The sequence below is a fragment of the Bufo gargarizans genome, chromosome 4 (assembly GCF_014858855.1).
Source record: "Bufo gargarizans isolate SCDJY-AF-19 chromosome 4, ASM1485885v1, whole genome shotgun sequence".
Lineage (NCBI taxonomy): Eukaryota > Metazoa > Chordata > Amphibia > Anura > Bufonidae > Bufo > Bufo gargarizans.
Window position 1 is genome coordinate 298,918,610 of NC_058083.1, and position 19,204 is coordinate 298,937,813.

Sequence of the window (19,204 nt, forward strand, 5' to 3'; positions counted from 1 at the left end):
ATTTTTTTTTGCCCAAACATTTTTTTTTTAACAAAGACATGTAGAACAATAAATTTGGCGAAAAATTTATATATGGATGTCGTTTTTTTTGCAAAATTTTACAGCTGAAAGTGAAAAATGTCATTTTTTTGCAAAAAAATCGTTACATTTTGATTAATAACAAAAAAAGTTAAAATGTCAGCAGCAATAAAATACCACCAAATAAAAGCTCTATTAGTGAGAAGAAAAGGAGGTAAAATTCATTTGGGTGGTAAGTTGCATGACCGAGCGATAAACGGTGAAAGGAGTGTAGTGCCGAAGTGTAAAAAGTGCTCTGGTCATGAAGGGGGTTTCAGCTAGCGGGGCTGAAGTGGTTAAATGGATTTTTCGAACGGGGAGATGGTTAAAAAAACACTGGCTCCCTCCCCTTTGTTTGAATCCACGCCACGGTCACTGCGTCTGCGCCGTGCAATTTACTGTCCCACCCGATATGAGTGGTATTTCCTGTAGTACTATTCTCATCAGTTTAATCCCTGTTACGCGACGTCCCCAATCTGGGGTCCATTTATTAAATTGATTTTTCGAACGGGGAGATGGTTAAAAAAACGCTGTCTCCCTCCCCTTTGTTTGAATCCACGCCACGGTCACTGCGTCTGCGCCGTGCAATTTACTGTCACACCCGATATGAGTGCTATTTTCTGTAGTACTATTTTCATCAGTTTAATCCCTGTTACGTGACATCCCCAATCTGGGGTCCATTTATGAAGTTGATTTTTCGAACGGGGAGATGGTTAAAAAAACGCTGGCTCCCTCCCCTTTGTTTGAATTCACGCCACGGTCACTGCGTCTGCGCCGTGCCATTTTACCCGATATGAATGCTATTTTCTGTAGTACTATTCTCATCAGTTTAATCCCTGTTACGTCGCATATCAGGGTGGGATTGCCTTTTGTGAAAAAAAATTTAGGCCGGGTACCTTCGACTGCCTTCACAGTGACAGACCAAACTCTGATACACCAAACTGAATTGATTTTAGGAACCGGGAGATGGAAAAAGCAGCTTGGTCGGTCCTCTTACTCCCAAGTTGGGGCACTGCGCGTGCACTGGAGCAATGTGCTGTGACACCCTATATGAGTGGTGTCTTAACTAGTACTATTCCTATCAGTTTAATCCCTGTTACGTCCCCTATCTGGGGACGTGTGTCGAATTGATTAACCATTGTCGAATTAACGAACCATTACGACATCCTGGAATAATTTAGTTCTGAGCTTTGTACTTGATTTGTATTGGAATTGATGGGGATTTTTTAAATTGTCTGCATTATTTCTAATAAACTATTAAAAGACTTTATTATGATTTTTTTTATTTTATGTATTAAAAACCCACCCATACAACTTAAAAAATAAAAATAAAAAATTTACGTTTTTTCTATGAAAAAACATCCAGCCGTCCCGATTGCTTTTGGTCTGATCATAATGAAGCAACGGCCTTATCATCTGGGGTGTGGCATCATTGCCAACACACTCATATAGGTGATGATCGCTTCATTGTGATACGCAAGCCCCTTCACCACAACAAGGTAACGATCACGAAAGGGGAATTGACACTTGTATGTGCCTTTTTGTTTTGTTTTGTTTTTGCAGCCACAGTGCAGCACCAGAGGCCAGAAAAATTAGGCATGTACACATGCCTGAAAAACAATGTTATTGTTGCAGCCGCTGTTGTAGCAGTGGCCGGAAAAATTTATGTTTTCAAGGCAGAAAGGTGACTAAAACATTGCGGCTTGAACCCTAGTTGGTGGCGGAGAATTCACGAAAGTCATCCGGTATGCAGACATTAAATACAGCAGCGTGGGGACCATTTTGAGGCCAAGGCATGTCATCAGGCCTTTTGTTAGTTAAACGTATCCCCTACTGTAAGTCCCTTTGGGATCCATGCCTCATTCATCTTAATGAAGGTGAGGTAATCAACACTTTTTTGACCGAGGCGACTTCTTTTGTCAGTGACAATGCCTCCTGCTGCACTGAAGGTCCTTTCTGACAGGACACTTGAAGCGGGGCAGGCCAGAAGTACTATCGCGAACTGGGATAGCTCAGGGCACAGGTCAAGCCTACACACCCAGTAGTCAAGGGGTTTATCGCTCCTCAGAGTGTCGATATCTGCAGTTAAGGCGAGGTAGTCTGCCACCTGTCGGTCGCGTCGTTCTCTAAGGCTGGATCCCGAAGGGCTGTGGCGATGTGTAGGACTGAAAAAGCTCTGCATGTCCTCCATCAACAACACATCTGTAAAGCGTTCTGTCCTTGCCGCCGTGGTCGTGGTAGGAGGAGGATTACTTTGACCTCTTCCCCAGTTAGATTCCCGTTGTGCTGTGACATCCCCCTTATAAGCTGTTTAAAGCATATTTTTTAGTTTGGTTTTGAACTGCTGCATCCTTTCTGACTTCCGGTAATTTGGTAACATTTCTGCCACTTTCTGCTTATACCGGGGGTCTAGTAGCGTGGCCACCCAGTACAGGTCGTTCTCCTTCATCCTTTTTATACGAGGGTCCCTCAACAGACATGATAGCATGAAAGACCCCATTTGCACAAGGTTGGATGCCGAGCTACTCATTTCCTGTTCCTCCTCCTCACTGATGTCATTGACGGTCTGTTCTTCCCCCCAGCCACGTACAAGACCACGGGTCCCAGATAGGTGACAACAACGAGCACCCTGGGATGCCTGCTGTGGTTGGTCTTCCTCCTCCTCAAAGCCACATTCCTCCTCTGACTCCTCTTCCTCATACTCCTCTTGCAGCGTTGCCGCAGGTCCGGCAAGCGATGATGACAAGGCTGTTTCTGGTGGTGATGGTGACCACAACTCTTCCTCTTCCTCTTCACGCTCATCTACAGCCTGATCCAGCACTCTTCGCAGGGCACGCTCCAGGAAGAAAACAAATGGAATGAGGTCACTGATGGTGTCTTCGGTGCGACTGACTAGGTTTGTCACCTCCTCAAAAGGACGCATGAGCCTACAGGCATTGCGCATGAGCGTCCAGTAACCTGGCAAAAAAATTCCCAGCTCTGCAGAGGCTGTCCTGGCACCCCGGTCATACAAATACTCGTTGATGGCTTTTTCTTGTTGGAGCAGGCGGTCGAACATTAGGAGTGTTGAATTCCAACGTGTTGGGCTGTAGCAAATCAAGCGCCTCACTGGCATGTTGTTTCGGCGCTGAATGTCTGAAAAGTGCGCCATGGCCGTGTAGGAATGCCTGAAATGGCCACACACCTTCCTGGCCTGCTTGAGGACGTCCTGTAAGCCTGGGTTGTACGATGAGATTCAACACATGTGCCATGCACGGCACATGTGACAACTTGCCCAAATTCAATGGCGCCAACAAATTGCTTCCATTGTCACACTTTGCCGATCTCGAGTTGGTGCGGGGTCAGCCACTGATCCACCTGTGCGTTCAGGGCGGACAGGAATGCTAGTCCGGTGTGGCTCTCTGCTTTCAGGCAAGTCAACCCCAAGACAGCGTGATACTGTCGTATCCGGGATGTGGAATAGCCCCTAGGGAGCTGGGGGGATTCAGTTGATGTGCAGCCAGACGCCGCAGCAGAAGAGGACTCAGCCGAGGAGGTTATGGAAGAGGATGGAGTAGGAGGAGTAGAGGAGGTGGCAGTAGGCCTGCCTGCAAGTCGTGGCGGTGTCACCAACTCCGCTGCAGAGCCACGCATTCCATGCTTGGCAGCCGTCAGCAGGTTGACCCAATGCGCAATGTAGGTGATATACCTGCCCTGACCGTGCTTTGCAGACCAGGTATCAGTGGTCAGATGGACCCTTGCCCCAACACTGTATGCCAGAGATGCCATGACTTCCTTTTCAATAGAGGTTTGGGTTTGCCTTATTAGAAAAAAAATTAGTCCGGGTACCTTCCACTGTGGTGTCCCAATAGCGAAGAATTTTTTGAAGGCCTTAGACTCCACCAGCTGGTATGGTAAAGCTGGCGGGCTAAGAGTTCTGTCAAGCCAGCTGTCAGACGCCGGGCAAGGGGGTGACTCTGTGACATTGGCTTCTTACGCTCAAACATTTCCTTTACAGACACCTGACTGTGGGCAGATGAGATGGAACTGCTCAAGGTGAGAGGCGGAGTGGCGGGTGGTTAAGAGGGGGCAAGGAGGACAGCAGTGGTTGACGTGGCTGAAGATGCTGGACCAGGAGGAGGATGGTGGCTTTGAGCTTGTGTGCTGCTTCTACTCGTCATCATGTGTTGATCCCATTGGCGTTTGTGATGTGTGATCATGTGCCTTCGCAAAGCAGTTGTACCTAGGTGGGTGTTGGATTTCCCACGACTCAGTTTCTTTTGGCACAGGTTGCAAATGGCATCGCTGTTGTCAGAGGCAGACACACAAAAAAAATGCCACACTGCTGAGCTTTGCAATGACGGCATTCTGGTGGTGGCAACAGCATGCGTTGATTGGCGTGCTGTCTGGCTGACCCCGGGTGCCGATACATGCTGTCTGACTGTGCCACTAGCTCCTTGCGACGACCTCCCCCTGCTTCCAACTCGTCTCCTCCATCTCTCTGTCTCCCCTTCTGAACTTTCCCCCTCTTCTTCTTCTCTTCGAGCAGGCACCCACGTGGCATCCACGGACACATCGTCATCATCAACCACTTCACTTGTGTCTGACACCTCAGCAAAGGAAGCAGCAGCGGGTACAAAATCATCATCATCATCATCACACTGTACGTCCATGTGTGTAATGCTGCCTGACTGAGACATATGCCTGTTATCTACATCCCCTGGCAATAATGGTTGCGCATCACTATTTTCATCCAACTGATGTGTAAATAACTCCTCTGAGGTGACCAAAGCTGAGCTGGAGGAGGATGGTGCGTCAAGGTTCTTAGCGGAAGCTGTTGAAGATTGGGTGTCCTGTGTAAGCCAGTCAACTATTTTCTCAGAATTTTTGGAGTTGAGGGTACGTGGCCTCTAAACACTGGGCATTATTCCAGGGCCAGTGGAAATCACAACACCACGAACACGACGGCCCCTGCGGCGTGGCCTGCCTCTGCCTGTCATTTTTTATTAGATAAGTGTTACTATGCGTGCAAGGTACTGTGCCACCCTATATAAGTGGTGGGCAGCGGGCACAGTACAGTCTGTGTGGGCCTGACACACATGGGCTTGCAAATGTGATTAGATCACAGAAACATTTTCAATAGAATTTTTTTTTTATCTGCAAGGTACTTGAGTGAATGACACCCTGTAATGGTATGAGTGTAGGCCTAGCCACTAGCAGTATACAGTATGTGTGGGCCTGACACACACGGGCTTGCAAATGTGATTAGATCACAGAAAATTTTTAAATAGATATATTTTTTTCCAGCAAGGTATGTGAGTGAATGACACCCTGTAACGGTATAAGTGCAGGCCTAGCCACTAGCCAGTGGGCACCATACAGTATGTGTGGGCCTGACGCACACGGGCTTGCAAATGTGATTAGATCACAGAAAATTTTTAAATATAATTTTTTTTTTCTGCAAGGTATTTGAATGAATGACACCCTGTAACGTTATGAGTGCAGGCCTAGCCACTAGCCAGTGGGCACAATACAGTATGTGTGGGCCTGACACACAGGCTTGCAAATGTGATTAGATCAAAGAAAAATTTAAAATAGATTTTTTTTTCCTGCAAGGTATTTGAGTGAATGACACCCTGTAATGGTATGAGTGCAGGCCTAGCCACTAGCCAGTGGGCACAATACAGTATGTGTGGGCCTGACACACACAGGCTTGCAAATGTTATTAGATCAAATTTTAAATATAATTATTTTTTTCTGCAAGGTATTTGAGTGAATGACACTCTGTAACAGTATGAGTGCAGGCCTAGCCACTAGACAGTGAGCACAATACAGTATGTGTGGGCCTGACACACTCGGGCTTGCAAATGTGATTATATCACAGAAAAATGTTAAATATATATTTTTTTCCTGCAAGGTATTTGAGTGAATGACACCCTGTAACGGTATGAGTGCAGGCCTAGCCACTAGCCAGTGGGCACAATACAGTATGTGTGGGCCTGACATACACGGGCTTGCAAATGTGTTTAGATCACAGAAATTTTTTAAATATCATTTTTTTTTTCTGCAAGGTATTTGAGTGAATGACACCCTGTAACGGTATGAGTGCAGGCCTAGCCACTAGCCAGTGGGCACAATACAGTATGTGTGGGCCTGACACACACGGGCTTGCAAATGTGATTATATCACAGAAACATTTTCAATATAATTTTTTTTATCTGCAAGGTATTTGAGTGAAGGACACCCTGTAATGGTATGAGTGCAGGCCTAGCCACTAGCCAGTGGGCACAATACAGTATGTGTGGGCCTGACACACACGGGCTTGCAAATGTGATTATATCACAGACAAATTTTCTATAGAATTTTTTTTCCCTGCAAGGTATTTGAGTGAATGACACCCTGTAACGGTATGAGTGCAGGCCTAGCCACTAGCCAGTGGGCACAATACAGTATGTGTTGGCCTGACACACACGGGCTTGCAAATGTGATTATATCACAGAAAAATGGTAAATATATTTTTTTTTCCTGCAAGGTATTTGAGTGAATGACACCCTGTAACGGTATGAGTGCAGGCCTAGCCACTAGCAGTATGCAGTATTTGTGGGCCTGACACACACATGCTTGCAAATGTGATTATGTCACAGAAAAATATTAAATATAATTTTTTTTATCTGCAAGGTATTTTCTGTCACACCCTGTATAAATGGTGTGCGCACACAGTGCTGTCTATGACTGAGCCTGCAGCCTCTCACACACGGGCAGCCAGGCAACTGCAATATATATATATATATATATATATATATAAATATATATATATATATATATATATATATATATAAAAAAAGCACACTGATTTACCAGCCCTGAAAAGGGCTTTTTGGGGTGCTGTCAGGACGCTGTCCTTACAGCAGATGAGTCTGTGGACAGAGAGCAATGCCCTAGCTAATGCTTTCCCTATTGAATCAGCAGCAGCTACACTCTCCCTCCTCTCACTGTGAATGCAGTTTCCAAATGAATCTAAAATGGATGCTGTCCAGGAGGTGGGAGGGTCTGGGAGGGAGGGTCTGCTGCTGATTGGCTGGAATGTGTCTGCTGACTGTGAGGTACAGGGTCCAAGTTTACTCAATGATGATGTATAGGGGGCGGACCGAACATCACATATGTTCGCCCGCAGCGGCGAACACGAACAAGCTATGTTGGCCGGGAACTATTCGCCAGCGAATAGTTCGGGACATCACTATTCATAAGCTATAAGCCATAATCATCCAAATTATGACAAATAAAAGCTTGAAATATCTCGCTTTGCATGTAATGAGTCTCATATGTTAGTTTCACCTTTTAAGTTGCATTACTGAAATAAATGAACTTTGCACAATATTCAAATTTTTCAAGTTTCACCTATATATTTAATTTTCACTTTTCATGACTTAAAGAGGACCTTTCACTAGAATAAAACTTCTAAACTAACTATACAGACATGTAGAGCGGCGCCCAGGGATCCCCCTGCACTTATTGTTATACCTGGGCGCCGCTCCGTTCTCCCAGTATAGCCTCTGGTATCTTCATAGTTAGGCTCCACCCAGGGGAACCTGCCAGCGCCTCCTTCTCCCATGCTGTAGCGCTGGCCAATCGCAGCGCTCAGCTCATAGGCTGAGAGGCTTTTTTTTCTCTCAGGCTATGAGCTGAGCGCTGCGATTGGCCAGCGCTACAGCATGGGAGAAGGAGATGCCAGCAGGTTCCCCTGGGTGGAGCCTAACTATGAAGATACCGGAGGCTATACCGGGAGAACGGAGCGGCGCCCAGGTATAACACTAAGTGCAGGGGGATCCCTGGGCGCCGCTCTACATGTCTGTATAGTTAGTTTAGACGTTTTATTCTAGTGAAAGGTCCTCTTTAATAAAGGAAGATTTTAATCAAAGGCTGGATGACACACTTTTCTTTGGATTTACAATGCTGGGAAGCCAGTCCTGCAATGTCCATACACAGTGGACTACGAGAAACATCAGAAGGTAGGCAAGAGTGGTGTCATTTATCCTATGTTTGCTCTTTCTTAGTGACTCTCTTTTCTTGCTAACAAAAGTCCCAAGCAGGGGACCTGTCTCTAACATGTATAAATGTCCTAACAAGCATATGGAAAAGGTATTGGGTTCACTTGGAACCTTTTGACTCTGCATGTGCTTTAGTGTTGCTAACTAGTAATAGACGAACATCGGCCGAGACAGTTCACAAATGCACGTTCGCGATCAAATGTTCGCGAACCGCGTGTTCGTGGCGGGCCGCACTGACTTTAATGGCAGGCAAACCTGAAAAACCCTTCAGGTCATATTTGCAGCCACCAAATACTTACTAGAAGTGCACAAATAGTCCCACAACATGGACAGTAACATACCAGAGGGGGATCATTTTTGCAAAAATTCTCACAAAAAATATGTATTTTAATCAGGGGCCATTTTTAAGCGTCTTAAAGGGAAACTCTCAAAAATGTGCCCTGCTGGAGCCTAGAAACATTTAATTTTAGGCCACGAGAGTACAGGCCCTAAAAATTAGGCATTCACCTGACAGAAAAGAACTTGTGATTATGTGGCTGGTGGTACATTAGGCGGTCCCCGGATACAATTTTTTACTGTAGGCCAGTACAGGCCCCAAAAATTAGGCATTCACCTGACAGAAAAGAACTTGAGGTGTTGAATTCCTCCCAGGTCCATGTCTCATTAATTTTTAGAAATGTGAGGCAGTCCACACTGTCCTGAGCTAGGCGAGTGCGCTTATCGGTCACGATCCCCCCTGCTGCGCTGAACGTCCTTTCTGACAGGACACTCAACGAGGGGCAAGCCAAGAGTTCCATGGCAAATTGGGCCAGCTCTGGCCACAGGTTAAGCTTGCACATCCAGTAGTCCAGGGGTTCCTCAGAGCGTCCACACCGGACGTTAACCCAATGTAGTCGGTCTAGACGTTCCCTGAGGCTGGATCCGGAGGGTGGCTGTCGATGGGTTGGCTGCAAGAATGATCTCATATACAAAGTGACCAACACATCTTCAAACCGCCCTCTTCTTGCAGGCATGGTAGGATTTGTACCCGCACCTGTTTTGCTGTGGGTGGAAATTCCTCTGCCAGCGCCCGCAACAGCAGAATGTAGCATATCTCGCAGCAAGGCCTGGAAATGCTGCATTCTGACAGCGCTCTGTGATGCTGGTAACATGTCTGCCATTTTGTGCTTGTACCAGGGGTCTAAGTACGTTGCCACCCAGTACTGGTCCTTGCCCTTTATGCTTTTTATATGGGGGTTCCTCTACAAACACTGGAGCATGAAGGCCCCCATTTGCACTAAATTGGAAGCAGTGGAGCGCCCTGGATCCTGCTCATCGCCCAGGAGAATGTCTTCCTCGGTCGTCTCCCCCCCCCCCCCCAGCCACGGACAACACCAAGGATCCCCAAAAAGTTTAAAGACCACCTCAAAGCCTGCTCTTCTTGCTCCTCCTCCTCATCCGCACTGGAACCATTCCTCCTCTGACTCCTCTTCAGACTCCTGCTGACTTGTCTCAGATGGAGTAGCCCCCACTGGGAATTCATTCAGCATTGAGACTTCCTCAACTTTCAGGTCCAGCTCCTCAATGGCTTGATCAATGACACAATGAAATGCACGCTCCAGAAAGAAGGTGTAAGGTATGATGTCACTGATGGTGCCCTGGCTGAGACTGACCAGTTTGGTGAGCTCATCAAATGGCCGCAGAAGTCTGCATGCGTCGCGCATGAGTAGCCACTGGCGCAGTGAAAAGAAACAAAGCTCCCAGAACCTGTCGTGCTGCAGAGTTTGTACAGGTAGTCATTAACGGCACGTTGCTGCTGGAGCAGCCTATCAAACATATACAAGGTGGAGTTCCAGCGCGTTGGGCTATCACAAATTAGACGTCTGACAGGCAAGTGGTGTCGCCGCTGAACGTCAGCAAGGCGAGCCATGGCCATGTAAGCTCTTCTAAAATGGCCAGAGATTTTCCTGGCCTGCCACAAGACGTCTTGGACCAGGGGTATTTAACGACGAATCGCTGCACGACTAAGTTCAGGACATGTGCCATGCACGTCACGTGTGTCATTTTGCCCTTTTTCAGCTCGCTCAGCAGATTGGCACCATTGTCTCACACCACTTTACCAACTGTCAAATTGAGCAGGGTTAACCCATGATCAGCCTGTGACCGCAGGGCTGAAAGCAGTGCAGGACAGGTGTGGCTCTTGGCTTCCAGGCACAACAGTCGTAGCACAGCATGGCAACATCTCACCTTCCAAGAAGGTACCTTAAGCTTAATAACAAACAAACAATAGCTCTGGCGCTCGCTTAAGCTCCTGTTTACTAACTTAGCTGCTGGTATCGCAGCCGTGCAGCACAAACCGCTGCAGAAATAAACACTGTAAAAATCAATAAATATGACACTGCACTCTTCTTAACCTTTCCAACCTCTGTCATACACTAAAGGTGTCATCCACACACTTGCCAATAGAATTCTTAGGCTGATGTTACTATTAGCTTTCATTACCTGTTCCTTGGCATTTCGTTCGTGTCTATTCATTCCTCTTTAAGTATGAACGGACGAGGTGCTGGGTGTCAGGTTAGGATAACTAGATTACGGCTTGCGGCTAGAGGGGGAGATTTAATCAAGAGCATGTCGAGAGCAGAAACAAAATGGATTTTCAACATGGACACATTGATACCTAGAGGGTTAAATTCTGAGGTTGAGCTGTTTGCATTCGAATAAGGTAGGGAGTTATAGAGAGTGTGCATTTAGGGGCCCTAAATTTGGATAAAATCCTGCCCCTACAGTACGTAATGATAATATACAGTATCTAATTACCATAATTATAAAAAGGTAAAATGAATCCAGACTGTAGCGCATACGCGGTATAACTCTGTATGACTGTGTGAGCATAGTGACATTATGCCAAATAAAACTAAGTTCAGTTGCATGTGAGAGCATAGTGACATTATCTTAAATAAAACCAAGTCCAGATGTATGTGCAGAGTATACTAATTTAGACTGAAATAAAACTAAGTCCAGACGCATGGTCAATAGACATAACTCTAAATAAGAATAAGTTCAGACGCAGGCGCAGAACATACAAACCCTAACTGAAATAAAACCAAGTCCAGACGCATGCGCAATAGACACCGTCGGAGATGGCAGTATGACTAATCGAGTCAGAATAAGACTAAGTCTAGATACATGCGCACCAAACATCCTCCCGATGTGAGAAGATGACGAACTACCTATGGATGTGGTGAGTGGACGGATCATTATTCTGTCATACGAGCGACGGATTTTGATTGGATCTTAAACTAAGAAATACCTACCCATAGAGGTTAAAAGCCTCTTCCTGTATGTCGCTCGTGTTGTCAGTAGCTCCATATCCCCTGAAGACGCCAGATCTGTGGCGAAACATGTCGGGGGAGCTACAATCTGAATTTTAGTCAAGTGCAGCTGTGATAGTGTATCTGAACGGGGTCTGACTGCAGACACACCTCGTGTTAGACACATACAGGCAGGGAATCGCAACAAAATGTTATTATTTACAGACTATTATAAAGCGATCGTACATGACCTTTAATATCACGATCTGTGCAGAGGCCAACAAAACTACCTGGCCGATGCTCTATTTGAGCTGGTAAATAGAGGGAATAAGAGTGTCATTATAACACTTATTGGTAGTGCGGACGCATATTATTAAAGGCAGTAACATAGGTGAAGCAACCTGTGCCCATATTGCCCAATATCCCAGCTACACCTGTAATTTTAAAACAGGATTTTCTTTTTTTCTCTTCCCGATTTATTTTTAATAGAAAAAATAATAAATGTTATGTTTTAAATGACCATAAACGGGAAACTTGTAGCCTCTGGCTAACTGAATTATATACATTTAGGGGCCCTAAACCAAAAGATGAGGAGTGGAGAAATGAAAGGATTAGGATTATGGAGAAGAGTGTATAAATATTAGGTACCAAGCAGTAGCACCGGATTCGTCTTCCTGGCGAAAGCTGTGTTCTTAACCCCAGGGCAGAATTTCTTTGCTTCAGCCCCTATTCTGGAACAACCAGATGTGTCTCAGCCATTCATTGTAGAGATTGATGCATCCGGGGTAGAGGTGGGAGCAGTTTTGTTGCAAGGTCCTTCACCTAGTAAATGGAGCCCATGTGCTTTTTTCTCTAAAAAAAAACCTCTCGACTGCTGAAAGAAATTATGACGTGGGTAATAGGAAATTGCTGGCCATTGAGTTGGCTTTTGAAGAATGGCGCCATTGGTTGGAAGGAGCAATTCATCCTATTACGGTGTAATTACTGATCACAAAAATCTGGCTTACCTTGAGTCATGTAAACGTCTGAATCCAAAGACGGCCAGATGGTCGCTGTTTTTCACTAGATTTAACTTCATTGTCACCTACTGCCCTGGGTTTAAGAACGTCAAGGTGGATGCTTTGTCACGCAGCTTTCCGGGGGGGGGGGGGTGATTCTAAAGCTCCTAGTCCTATTTTGTCTGAAGGGGTAGTCATATCTGCCCTATATCCTGATCTTGAGGCTAAGGTGTTGCAGGCCCAAGAGGATGCACCGGACTCTTGTCCTCCAGGTAAATTGTTTGTTCCTTCAGACTTATGTCATAAGGTATTTGAGGAACATCACTGTACTGTCTTGGCTGGACACCCTGGGAGTAGATCCACTGTCGATCTCATCTCATGCAGATTTTGGTGGCCGGGGCTGCGCAAGTGTGTTGAGGACTATGTGTCAGCCAGGAGGAGTGGTCTTCATTCTTGTCGTTAGCTGAGTTTGCCATTAATAACCGTAGACAGGAGTCCACTGAAGTCAGTTTTTTGGGCATATGGATTCCATCAGCAGTTTGGCACATTTTCTGGTTCTCGAACTTTTGGTATTCCTGAGGAGGAACTATTTGACTCTTCTTTGTCTTTGATTTGGCAGAAAATTCAAAATAACCTGAAAAAGATAGGCAACAGGTATAAGTGTGTGGCTGACAGCAGAAGTATGAATGGTCCGGACCTGAGAGTGGGTGATTCTGTGTGGCTGTCCACAAGAAACATTAAGCTTAAGGTACCTTCTTGGAAGTTGGGCCCAAGTTTTTTTGGTCCATATAAGATCACTGCCATTGTTAACCCTGTAGCCTTCCATCTTGAACTTCCTCAGGCTTTTAAAATTCATAATGTATTTCATAAGTCGTTGTTGAAGAAATGTGTCGAACCTGTTGTGTCGTCCTCCTTGCCTCCCGCTCCTGTCATGGTGGAAAGTAATATTCACGAGTTCGCCGTAGATCCCTCCATTATCTCGTCCACTGGAAGGGTTATGGACCAGAGGAGAGGATGTGGGTTCCAACGGCCGATGTTAATGCAAATCGTCTGGTGAAGGCCTTTCAAAGAGCCCATCCTGATAAGGTCGGTCCTGGGTGCCCGGAGGTCCCCTGTGGAATGGGGGTACTGTCACGGTCCCTCAGGTGACTGATGTCAGGAAATCAAGGAGATTGGCTGAGCGTCAAGGAATCTAACAGCCTCCTTGATTTCTCTTGATTCAGTGTTGATAGGGTTAATGACCACTTCCCTTTTCTCAGCTGTTCCTCAGTGGTCATCACTTCTACCCTTTATAGTCTGACCCCACCCTTCTTACTATGCGGTAGATAGCTTCATTTGGGTTTGGCTGAGCTGGTGTGAGTTTGTCTCTGGTGTTCCTGCCCATCCGTCTCTACAAAAGTTAAGTGTCGCGTTTTCTTGTGTTTGTTATATTGCCTGTTTGTACCTGGGCCTGAGACAGAGACTTCCATTCGTCCATCTGGGGAGGAATGGGTTGTCTCTGGTCCTAACATTTTTCCAGGGCCTTATAGGGATATAAAAGCCTAGGTATCCAGCATATGAATATTGCTACCTTCAGGGTCTATTCATATTGATAGATAGTTAGGGCCCAGATTAGGTTTGTTTAGGAGGTGACCTGTTTCTTCCCTAGTTTCCAGGCCCAGTTACTGTTCCCCTTCCCTCCTGTGTTCAGTGTGGAGTTTTCCCCACACACTGATCGTAACACAAACCCCTTAATCAGTATTTTGTGGAATCAGGTATATCACACTCCTCAATAATTTTTTTGCCACAACTGTTATATCACAACACCTTGTTTATTTGGGGCAACAGGTATATCGCAGCCCTCAATCAGTATTTTGTGGAAGAAGGTATATCACACACCTCGATCAGTTTTTTGGGGGGCTACAGGTATATCACACCCATTGCATTTGTCCCTCTATATAGCTGCGGTATCGCGGCAGAACCACAAACAACTGCTGCACAATACAAATGCACTATAATATACTTTCTATGTTAGAAAGTAAATTATAAGTATATCACACCCCTCAGTATGTCACACCTATCGATAGCACACCTATACCAATACTTAATAGGACTTTTGTGGCCCTATTAGCTAGAGTTTGGTGTCTCTAACAGCCTGTCCCTGCTCCACAAAGCAACTTCTCCCTACACTGGCAAAACACAGAATGTAAAATGGCTGCCAGATCGGGTTCTGTTATAGGGTGGGGGTATGTCCATGTGCTGAAACATCTCAATGGGCTGTCCTGTCCCACCTGATGGATGTGTCATGGGTCAAAGTTCGGTGCAATGAGAAAGAATATGGCGTCGGCAGACATCGCCATATGTTCACGTGTTTGTCGAATCTCAAACGTGCAAAGTTTGCTGCGAAACGACTGCCGGGCGATTCGCAAGGCCATCTCTATTGATAACATTGCATTAAGGAATAATATCTGCAAATTTTACTTGTATTACGGGATGTGTGCTTTTCCGTAACCTGACAAAACTACTGACATGCTCATATCTGTAAGACAAGCAGCAAAACAAACAGCATAAACTGACAACCACAATACCAAGAACAACAACATATCCTTCACAAAATGGCATCTATTTGTTCCAACAATCCTCCCATTGAATCCAGTATGGATGGATAGAAAAAAAAATAATTCTCACTAAATGCATTATGGATAAAGTTACATTTTTTCCATTCATTATTTAGTGGGGGCACTGATACTACACTACGTGCAGAATTATTAGGCAAATGAGTATTTTGACCACATCATCCTCTTTATGCATGTTGTCTTACTCCAAGCTGTATAGGCTCGAAAGCCTACTACCAATTAAGCATATTAGGTGATGTGCATCTCTGTAATGAGAAGGGGTGTGGTCTAATGACATCAACACCCTATATCAGGTGTGCATAATTATTAGGCAACTTCCTTTCCTTTGGCAAAATGGGTCAAAAGAAGGACTTGACAGGCTCAGAAAAAGTCAAAAATAGTGAGATATCTTGCAGAGGGATGCAGCACTCTTAAAATTGCAAAGCTTCTGAAGCGTGATCATCGAACAATCAAGCGTTTCATTCAAAATAGTCAACAGGGTCGCAAGAAGCGTGTGGAAAAACCAAGGCGCAAAATAACTGCCCATAAACTGAGAAAAGTCAAGCGTGCAGCTGCCAAGATGCCACTTGCCACCAGTTTGGCCATATTTCAGAGCTGCAACATCACTGGAGTGCCCAAAAGCACAAGGTGTGCAATACTCAGAGACATGGCCAAGGTAAGAAAGGCTGAAAGACGACCACCACTGAACAAGACACACAAGCTGAAATGTCAAGACTGGGCCAAGAAATATCTCAAGACTGATTTTTCTAAGGTTTTATGGACTGATGAAATGAGAGTGAGTTTTGATGGGCCAGATGGCTGGATTGGTAAAGGGCAGAGAGCTCCAGTCCGACTCAGACGCCAGCAAGGTGGAGGTGGAGTACTGGTTTGGGCTGGTATCATCAAAGATGAGCTTGTGGGGCCTTTTTGGGTTGAGGATGGAGTCAAGCTCAACTCCCAGTCCTACTGCCAGTTTCTGGAAGACACCTTCTTCAAGCAGTGGTACAGGAAGAAGTCTGCAAGGTAAGAAAAACATGATTTTCATGCAGGACAATGCTCCATCACACGCGTCCAAGTACTCCACAACGTGGCTGGCAAGAAAGGGTATAAAAGAAGAAAATCTAATGACATGGCCTCCTTGTTCACCTGATCTGAACCCCATTGAGAACCTGTGGTCCATCATCAAATGTGAGATTTACAAGGAGGGAAAACAGTACACCTCTCTGAACAGTGTCTGGGAGGCTGTGGTTGCTGCTGCACGCAATGTTGATGGTGAACAGATCAAAACACTGACAGAATCCATGGATGGCAGGCTTTTGAGTGTCCTTGCAAAGAAAGGTGGCTATATTGGTCACTGATTTGTTTTTGTTTTGTTTTTGAATGTCAGAAATGTATATTTGTGAATGTTGAGATGTTATATTGGTTTCACTGGTAAAAATAAATAATTGAAATGGGTATATATTTGTTTTTTGTTAAGTTGCCTAATAATTATGTATAGAGTTGAGCGAACACCTGGATGTTCGGGTTCGAGAAGTTCGGCCGAACATCCCGGAAATGTTCGGGTTCGGGATCCGAACCCGATCCGAACTTCGTCCCGAACCCGAACCCCATTGAAGTCAATGGGGACCCGAACTTTTCGGCACTAAAAAGGCTGTAAAACAGCCCAGGAAAGAGCTAGAGGGCTGCAAAAGGCAGCAACATGTAGGTAAATCCCCTGCAAACAAATGTGGATAGGGAAATGAATTAAAATAAAAATTAAATAAATAAAAATTAACCAAAATCAATTGGAGAGAGGTTCCATAGCAGAGAATCTGGCTTCCCGTCACCCACCACTGGAACAGTCCATTCTCAGATATTTAGGCCCCGGCACCCAGGCAGAGGAGAGAGGTCCCGTAACAGAGAATCTGTCTTCATGTCAGCAGAGAATTAGTCTGCATGTCATAGCAGAGAATGAGGCTTCACGTCAGCCACCACTGCAACAGTCCATTGGCATATATTTAGGCCCAGCACCCAGGCAGAGGAGGGAGGTCCCGTAACAGAGAATCTGTCTTCATGTCAGCAGAGAATTAGTCTGCATGTCATAGCAGAGAATGAGGCTTCACGTCAGCCACCACTGCAACAGTCCATTGGCATATATTTAGGCCCAGCACACACACAGGCAGAGGAGAGAGGTCCCGTAACAGAGAATCTGTCTTCATGTCAGCAGAGAATCAGTCTGCATGTCATAGCAGAGAATGAGGCTTCACGTCAGCCACCACTGCAACAGTCCATTGGCATATATTTAGGCCCAGCACACACAGGCAGAGGAGAGAGGTCCCGTAACAGAGAATCTGTCTTCATGTCAGCAGAGAATCAGTCTGCATGTCATAGCAGAGAATGAGGCTTCACGTCAGCCACCACTGCAACAGTCCATTGGCATATATTTAGGCCCAGCACACACACAGGCAGAGGAGAGAGGTCCCGTAACAGAGAATCTGTCTTCATGTCAGCAGAGAATTAGTCTGCATGTCATAGCAGAGAATGAGGCTTCACGTCAGCCACCACTGCAACAGTCCATTGGCATATATTTAGGCCCAGCACACACACAGGCAGAGGAGAGAGGTCCCGTAACAGAGGATCTGGCTTCATGTCAGCAGAGAATCAGTCTGCATGTCATAGCAGAGAATCAGGCTTCACGTCAGCCACCACTGCAACAGTCCATTGTCATAAATTTAGGCCCAGCACCCAGGCAGAGGAGAGAGGTCCCGTAACAGACAATCTGGCTTCATGTCAGCAGAGAATTAGTCTGCATGTCATAGCAGAGAATGAGGCTTCACGTCAGCCACCACTGCAACAGTCCATTGGCATATATTTAGGCCTAGCACACAGGCAGAGGAGAGAGGTCCCGTAACAGACAATCTGGCTTCATGTCAGCAGAGAATCAGTCTGCATGTCATAGCAGAGAATGAGGCTTCACGTCACCCACCACTGCAACAGTCCATTGGCATATATTTAGGCCTAGCACCAGTGTCGGACTGGGATGCTTAGGGCCCACCAGTAAAATTTATTTTGGGGGCCCACCATACGGATTCATTCAAATATAATAAATAATCTAACAAGCTTTTTATATGAACATAGGCTGGTGGAGGTCCTGTACATTGAATATATGTATGTAGTGCAGTAACTCTACAGTGTTATGTGCCACTTGTGCAGGGGGTGGGAGACTAGGGGCCCACCTTGCTCAGGGGCCCACCGGGGGATTCCCCTGTACCCCTGTGGGCCAGTCCGAGCCTGCCTAGCACACAGGCAGAGCAGAGAGGTCCCGTAACAGACAATCTGGCTTCATGACAGCAGAGAATCAGTCTGCATGTCATAGCAGAGAATCAGGCTTCACGTCAGCCACCACTGCAACAGTCCATTGTCATAAATTTAGGCCCAGCACCCAGGCAGAGGAGAGAGGTCCCGTAACAGAGGATCTGGCTTCATGTCAGCAGAGAATCAGTCTGCATGTCATAGCAGAGAATCAGGCTTCACGTCAGCCACCACTGCAACAGTCCATTGTCATAAATTTAGGCCCAGCACCCAGGCAGAGGAGAGAGGTCCCGTAACAGACAATCTGGCTTCATGTCAGCAGAGAATTAGTCTGCATGTCATAGCAGAGAATCAGGCTTCATGTCAGCCACCACTGCAACAGTCCATTGGCATATATTTAGGCCTAGCACACAGGCAGAGGAGAGGTTCATTCAACTTTGGGTAGCCTCGCAATATAATGGTAAAATGAAAATAAAAATAGGATTGAATGAGGAAGTGCCCTGGAGTCCAATAATATATGGTTATGGGGAGGTAGTTAATGTCTAATCTGGACAAGGGACGGACAGGGCCTGTGGGATCCATGCCTGGTTCATTTTTATGAACGTCAGCTTGTCCACATTGGCTGTAGACAGGCGGCTGCGTTTGTCTGTAATGACGCCCCCTGCCGTGCTGAATACACGTTCAGACAAAAGGCTGGCCGCCGGGCAGGCCAGCACCTCCAAGGCATAAAAGGCTAGCTCTGGCCACGTGGACAATTTAGAGACCCAGAAGTTGAATGGGGCCGAACCATCAGTCAGTACGTGGAGGGGTGTGCACACGTACTGTTCCACCATGTTAGTGAAATGTTGCCTCCTGCTAACACGTTGCGTATCAGGTGGTGGTGCAGTTAGCTGTGGCGTGTTGACAAAAGTTTTCCACATCTCTGCCATGCTAACCCTGCCCTCAGA

General features: G+C 46.0%; 1 protein-coding gene across 1 annotated transcript in view; it reads right to left on the reverse strand.

Moving 5' to 3' along the window:
• ROS1 (ROS proto-oncogene 1, receptor tyrosine kinase) overlaps nucleotides 1-19,204 on the reverse strand; it is a 256,125-nt gene that overhangs the window by 144,550 nt on the left and 92,371 nt on the right. Inside the window, exon 21 of the mRNA XM_044291160.1 lies at nucleotides 12,863-13,006. Coding sequence (XP_044147095.1) covers nucleotides 12,863-13,006 — 144 coding nt within the window. The remainder of the gene's footprint in view (nucleotides 1-12,862; nucleotides 13,007-19,204) is intronic.